This window comes from Lathyrus oleraceus, chromosome 7 (assembly GCF_024323335.1).
Source record: "Lathyrus oleraceus cultivar Zhongwan6 chromosome 7, CAAS_Psat_ZW6_1.0, whole genome shotgun sequence".
Lineage (NCBI taxonomy): Eukaryota > Viridiplantae > Streptophyta > Magnoliopsida > Fabales > Fabaceae > Lathyrus > Lathyrus oleraceus.
In genome coordinates this window covers 528,752,810-528,760,163 of record NC_066585.1, presented here as the reverse complement: position 1 = coordinate 528,760,163, position 7,354 = coordinate 528,752,810, and the positions used below count along the sequence as shown (strand labels likewise).

The 7,354-nt window shown below is 32.7% G+C and overlaps 1 protein-coding gene across 2 annotated transcripts; it reads right to left on the bottom strand.

Annotated features, from left to right (window-relative positions):
* Positions 1 to 204: 204 nt before the first annotated feature.
* LOC127101429 (elongation factor 1-delta) lies at positions 205 to 2,077 on the bottom strand. Of its 2 annotated transcripts, none has more exons than XM_051038856.1 (8): positions 1,943 to 2,077; positions 1,698 to 1,788; positions 1,479 to 1,595; positions 1,215 to 1,305; positions 991 to 1,114; positions 788 to 901; positions 537 to 698; positions 205 to 397 (listed from the first exon to the last, which is right to left on the bottom strand). In XM_051038856.1, coding segments are annotated over exons 2-8 (696 nt in total). In that variant the 5' UTR covers positions 1,784 to 1,788; positions 1,943 to 2,077; the 3' UTR covers positions 205 to 395. The 2 variants fall into 2 exon arrangements, with proteins under 2 accessions (XP_050894813.1, XP_050894814.1); XM_051038857.1 differs by having other exon boundaries at positions 1,902 to 1,974.
* Positions 2,078 to 7,354: the final 5,277 nt, after the last annotated feature.

Sequence of the window (7,354 nt, the reverse complement as noted above, 5' to 3'; positions counted from 1 at the left end):
ATCTATCTTCTAACTGGTTGATATGGCTCTAGATAAATTATAACGGTTCAGTTTAAATAACATTTACTATAGTTTATATCGGTTCGATTTTCTGACTAAATTGTACCATGAACTCAATTCAGTTTTAGTAACTTTGGTTATTACTTGTCCAATAAATGGTACTGAGGCTGCAGTATTGATGCTGCAGCAAAGAGCTCTAAGTCATGGCTTAAATTATTATATCACAATCCATATAATGGTGATGAAATTACAAGACAAAATCATCAAAGGACAACAAAAAGTAGGTTTGCAAAAGCAAAAATCTCAATGTAACATAACAGCATCCCTTGATAAGTCATCCCTAATAATTGCAATTCCTCCTCCACTATAATCTCCATTGTGACATGAATGGAAGATTCTGCATAAAAAAATAGATTACAAAATAGCTTAGAACAAGATGTGCAGTTATATAGCAATTAGATATGCATGTTATGAGCAAATATAAATCCAAAACTCAAAACAATAGTCAAGTAAAATATAATATGAATGCTGCTTACATATTTTGTTGAAGGCCACAATGTCGCAACTTTGGACATACTCGTTGATGGGCTCGACGGTAAGATAATCCTCGACCATATTGTCGACAGAAACCAAGTCATCCACAATAGTCATCATAATTTGAAGTTTCTTGATACCGTATCCAACAGGAACAAGTTTGGCTATGACAATAATAAACATACATCAGAATGAACCCAATCAACAAAGTTGAAATGTGCAAAGATAAACTGTGATACAAAAAACAACATACATGCACCCCATAACAACCCATCTAACTGAACAGATCTCACTGCTTCTTCAAGCTTCTTCATGTCAGTTTCATCGTCCCAAGGTTTCACATCCAACAATACCGATGATTTCCCACCTGAGAATGTAATTAGCCAAAAACCATTGGCATAAATTGATGTCCAACCATATCGCAAATAATTCCGGTATTCTACAACAGAGACTTACTCTCTTTCTTTTTGCCAGATGCCTTCACGGCTGCTGCTCTTTCCTCAGCCGCCTTCTTTTCTTCCTCAGTCTCTTCGCCAAACAAATCCACATCGTCATCATCATCGTCCTCAGCTTCAGTGGCCTGATCAACATTTCCCAACAAGACATAAATCAACCAACATAAAAATGGAATTCGACCTCGACCAAGTTTCAATCATCAACCATATTAAAAAAATACTAACCTTTGTGTCAGCAGCCGGAGGAGTGGCAACAGCCTCTTCAGCAACTAGCGATGATTCCACGGTGACACCAGATCCCTCGCCAGAAACACCACTGAAGACACAAAATCATTAAAACATTGTTAAAAACAACACCCTAGTACATGAAAAACATTGTTAACATCAAACACAACCATATCTTAAAAAGCCACAATGGTAACAACATTATCATAACTTTTAATTAATTCAATTAATTTCCATAAATTGAAAAAAAAGGGGAAAACTTACGAAAGTCTCAACAAAGCATCAATGTGCTTGAACCACCTAGCAACATTCTCATATTCAGATGATGGAACTGATGACAAAGCTGAATAAACAGTGATATCATCCTTTGAAGCTTGGTACCTAAACAGATCAAGTATAAATGCTATGCATAAGAAATAAAATATAAACAAACAAAAAAACTGATTAGAAGAAAGAAAGAAAAAGAAAAACAATTTTTCATACCCAATGATATAACTGCGTGTGAGAAGGTACTCATTAAGCTTCTTCAAACCAGATTCAGACTTAAGGTTATAGAATGTTACTGCCATTTTTTCTACAAAACATGCATAACAACAACAACTGGATTATAAACCCTTAAAAAAACAAAAGGAAATTGAAAAATTGAGAAAGATAAATTGCTAATTCATGAGAAAATTTGAGTCTAACATGATGAAGATCGAAGAAATTGAAGGAATGAGATTGATTACCTTTGTTGAGAGAGGGGAAGGAGAAACAAGAGACAGTAAAGTTGAGAATTGGAACCCTAACATGTTTATTGTTTGGGTCATTGGGCCAATTGAATCCTATTAATTACATAACCCAATTCAAGGAGCGTTTAATATACCAACCCCTTAATTAAACCTAGAACCCTATATTTTCATAATTCCTAAATTGATCACAACATTTTTAATTCAAAAGTGAGAACGAGATTTTCCATAGTTCATTTAAAAAATTTAAAATAGATCAAATTTTTAATAGTCCGTTTTTAAATTGTCAGGTATGTATTTTTTATCGGTTTTTATAAAAGTGTTGTAATTTATTAAAAAAATTAAAAAATGTCTTAAAATTTATCAGAAATTTTGAAAAACATGTCAGTCTATCGGAAATTTCAAAATTTTCAATAGTATAAAAAAATCAAAAATTTTAGAACTTTTTTACAAAAATTCTATAAACATAATAGATAATCTCAAAAGAAATTAATAAGAACATAAAGGTAATATAAACCCCAATATCTGGTATCAAATTTAATTTGATGAGTCAGATATTAACTACTAATAATATTTTATTATTATTTTCTCTAAAAAAGAAGACTTAATTCTTATATATTTGGGTATTTGAGATAAAAAGAAAACTTGTTTTCAACTTAGCTCTCCTCACTTTTGTTTAGTATAAATATTTATGATTTGTTAGGTGACTATTTTATTGATGTGGTATTTTTTATTGATGACATGAAATTAAATGTCATAATCTCATAGAATGAGGATGTTTCTAATGATCAACCAGATGCTAATGAACAACATACATAACTTTTCTCCTATCTTGAGATCCTCCATTTGAAGACATTAATGTTAATTTGTTAATCGGTAGATCCGAAGAGTATGGAAAAGAAAAGTTATTAAGTTATAAATATTGTGTTGTTAGTTGTTTCGATAAAACCGTTGTAATGCTCGACATGCTTAAATATGAGTAGTTGTTAGTAGTTTAAATTTATTTAGTAAACCAGTTATAATGAAAATAGAATTTGCTCCAAACGTCTCATATGCTTCTCCAAACGTCTCATATTGTCAGCGAGAGTTGAGAATATTGAACTCAAAGATCTCTTTTACGAGTCAAACTTCCCTATTACCGTCCCGAATGTGTCTCCTAGCAATTTTGGGTAAGGATTGGATTCTCTCAATGATGAAGGTGATTCGTTGGTGAGCGAAAATATGGTCTGAAATGCTTCTTTAACTCGCGCCAAATTCAACTTAGGTTTTATTTTGGTTTAGATAAGGGAACAAGAAACTGGTTGCTCCATTCAGTCATTGGAACACAAACCCTTCATGTTTGCGTTCTCTCACTGCTGATCATACTGGTCTATTTTATGATGCATACACATAAACTATTTGACTAGAGGACTTGTCGGTGGCGACAGACGCATGTGATTATTCTTGGGTGGACCCTACCTACCTAGGGATAATTTCTCCTTATACTCAGGAAGATGTTGTGAGGTAAGCTATCTTCGAGGTGGGATCGTCTTCTGATTGACCAATATGTGTTATTCCTACTAATAAAAGGATATGCATCAAGTTCGACGGTTGTTGGATTCCCTTTTATGAATGTTTCTTCCAGAAGCTAGGGACTGACTTCCTTTGACTGCTTTTGAGAAGGATGTATTGGATCACCTTCGCATTGCTCCCTCACAACTTCTTCTAGTAGCTTGGGCATTTGTGAGGGTATTTCAGTGTTGGTATGATTATCAGGGGCACGTGCTTTCAGCCTCGACGAGCCTTTTTTTCACCTTTTAAGTGATAACCCTATTCGAATAAAGGAGGTGGTCAAGGCCTGGTTTCCCTAAGTCATACTAACGATAAGGTATTCCATGTTTACAAAGAAAGTTGGATGTGAAATTATGTGTTGTTCCTCTTCCTTCCTCAAGGTCAACCAGTTGTCTCTGTCCCACTTTGTAGAGGCGGCTAGCTCATATCATGTCATGTACGACTCTCTTACTGATGTGAAGAAAGTTATGAAAGCAACATTGCTTTCATTTTCTGTCGATGGAATTTGTAACACCCTAAAACTCCAACTCTTTATTTTATAAAATAATTCACTTTAATTTTCTCAAATAGGGCATTACACACTCTTCACTAAACATTTTACTCGACAACATGTCATATTTATTAAAGCAGCGGAATCAAAATATCATTTGACGTAAAAAGTATCAACATCAAAACTGATAATGAGGTCATTCAAAACATCTCAGATAAAAACATAAATGTAATAAACCACTCGTCTCCAGTGTTACATATTAGAGCGACTCCAAATCTAAAAGACTCAAAAGCAATAAAAAAACAAAGAGGCGTCAAAGTCATCCTCTAGCTTAAACAACAGTTACTTCTCTACCTGATTATTTGTACCCCAAAGGAGTACAGAACGTCACAACAAAACAAACAGGAGTGAGAATACGCTCAAAATATGTTAACACTGTGAAAGTAATAAAGGGTACTACACACCAAGCATCAACACAATCATATCACTCATAACTCTCATCAATCATCAACATATGTATAAAAAAATCACAATCATCATCAATCATCAGTACAAATGTATATGCAATGTACTCATCTCCTCATCACCAAATGCATGTGGTACCATCCTACTCACCAATTGGAAGTCAGAGTTATGTTACTGAACAATTCCATCACCAATATTTGGATATCGCATTTATATTATTGACTTAGTCTCATCACCGATAATCACCAATCCCTATCTCCGATATACATAATGCATGAAAATGTCATAACAATGTAATATGAAAATCATCATCAACTAGGTCATATTTGAACCTCATTACTCACCATAATGCAACATCATATGATAACATTCACTAGTATACATATAACATATTAATATACAACAATACATCACTAGCACACATGATGTGTGATTTATGCAACAACGACATACAAGGGTAACAACACTATTGGTTCCACCTTGAACCGTACACAATACTAATTAAGTTAATCACAATAATTCTCACTTTGAACCACATACTTCAACATCAATAACATATAATTATATTCATCAACATATAATTATACCAACAGTCTACGACTCATGTACATAATTATAATTCACAACATATAATTGTATAAAATCTCTCAAATATTACTAAACTCATCATAGTATTTTATCTCAACATAAATACCAAGGTCATATATTTTCTCATCAATAATCATCTCAACATCAACATCCCTCATCATGGGATAATCATTTATTCATAATCATTTATTCAATACAATAATTAATATAAAAAAATTTCATCTTCATTAACCATTAATTAGCGTTACACAGAAAGTAACACCAGATAACCACGTCCTCAAGTACATTGATAACCTCCTAGGACCTTACCATGAGATAGTACTACGCGTTAGCTTTCCGTTGCTTCAAGTCGTGCCTCAACAGAGTCACGAAACTTAAGTTATGATCAAAACCATATTTCGAAAAAATCAGCCTGGTCGTGACAGGTGGACCGTTACAAAGCTGACGATCATTAGCTCGTCCAATGTAATAACGGGCGGACAATCATAAGGGTGACACCTATCACTGTTGCAAAATGCAAAATTCTGAAATTTTCACCATATGAGGACTTTCAAACCTCTGATTTCGATTCTGTAAAAATCATAACGCTTAGAATTCGACATATACAATAATTATATAACAATTATAACATCATACAACACATACATTACAGATCCTAACATCATCTAATTATCAATTTATTCCAAATCTAAGAACATATTTATCAAAACAAAATCACATGAACATGAACATTCAAACTCAAATTTGCACATACATTTCATATACAAAATTCATCAATAAAAAAGAGCATGAATTTCATAACAATCATAACAATTATCACAAACTCCACACAACATCATTCAAAACTCATAAAACACCAACAATTGGGGAAAATAAGGAACCTAGAGAAGGGTGAAGATCCCTTTCTAACCTTCATGCATTTGACACCAATATTAGAGTAATTACCCATTTACCTTAATTTTCAGCAAAAATCCAAGATTTTGATTATGATGTTCTTCTCCAACCTAGGATTGTCTCCTTTCCACTCTTGCCTCTTTCCCCAAATTCTCATGTACTGGAAAAATCCTTCTCCCTTCCACTTTTCTATTTAAATAACCTAATATTAATTTTGATAATTCTACATATTTCCCTATCTTTACTTTATTCCACATTCTCACTCTAATTTTCTCGTTATTCAAGTTTTCACCCCAAACTTCTAATTCCGTATTTATTTTTATTTAATCCCACCAATTACCCTCAATTCTTGTTAATTCTTCCTTCACCCTCATATTTTCATTAAACTCTATTTTCTCTCAAGTCTCAATTATATTATTATTTTCTACTATTTTTAATTAACTAAAAACTCTAATAATTCTACAAAAATTCCAAAAATCCCCACAACAATACTAAATATATGCACAACCCACTAATAAAATCATTTAAGCACATAGAACATAATAAAATAAATTAATTTAAAAATTGGGATGTTACAGAATCTACTGTAGGGATATTGTCGATAGGGGTGTTCATGGTGCGATTTGAACGAGTTTGAAGTTAAAAATAATATGAACTACAAGAGAAAAAACATGCAGTTCGATTTCGTTCGATTGACTTTTAGAAATAAAATCTAAACCAAACCAAACCAAACTAATACGGTTTGGATTGGTTCGGTTGGTTTGGTTGTTTACAAGATCTTTATCAAGCCATATATACACCTATAGAGAATAACATAACTTTGTGTTTAGTCATTTATACATTACCAAATAACAACATAACTCATCATATTTAGACAAAAATCTCTCATTTAATATACAAAAATAAGATAGATAAAACTGGAAAATAGTAGCATAAAACAATATCAAAAATATTATAACAAAACAAAAAAACAGAGGAAGGGAGAGATTAGAAAAGGTGAAAAAGAAAGAACATAAGTGAGGTGAGATTAGACAAGAAAGGTGCGATAAAAATGTAATTGGAAGAGACAATAGTAACATAAAAATGTGAAGATGAAAAAGAAAGAACATAAGATAAGAGAGATAAGAGTAGAAGAGGCGAGATGTACATGACAAAGGAGATGAGAAGAATGTGTGATATTACTAGAAGATTTGATAAGGTTCAAACTGAAACCCTAAGTGTGAGTAAGAGAAAGTAGTTCGTAATTGTAAGGTTAATGCATAGTAGTTTTGAGTTTTGGGTTGGATATGAGATAAGCGAATTTTGGACTATAACATAATGCAGTTTGGTTTAATTTAGTTCGGTTTTCAAAATACAAACCTCAAACCAAACCGAACCGCACGGTTTTGTTGAAAATGTCCTAAACACATCTGAACCAAATGCGT

What these genes read in the sequence shown, in the direction of transcription:
- LOC127101429 (XM_051038856.1), bottom strand. Translation starts at nt 1,783, where the DNA reads ATGGCAGTAACATTCTATAACCTTAAGTCTGAATCTGGTTTGAAGAAG. An exon ending in ACACGCAGTTATATCATTGG is followed by an intron (nt 1,596 to 1,697) that starts GTATGAAAAATT and finishes TGATCTGTTTAG; the next exon opens with GTACCAAGCTTCAAAGGATG. An exon ending in ATCTGGCAAAAAGAAAGAGA is followed by an intron (nt 902 to 990) that starts GTAAGTCTCTGT and finishes TTACATTCTCAG; the next exon opens with GTGGGAAATCATCGGTATTG.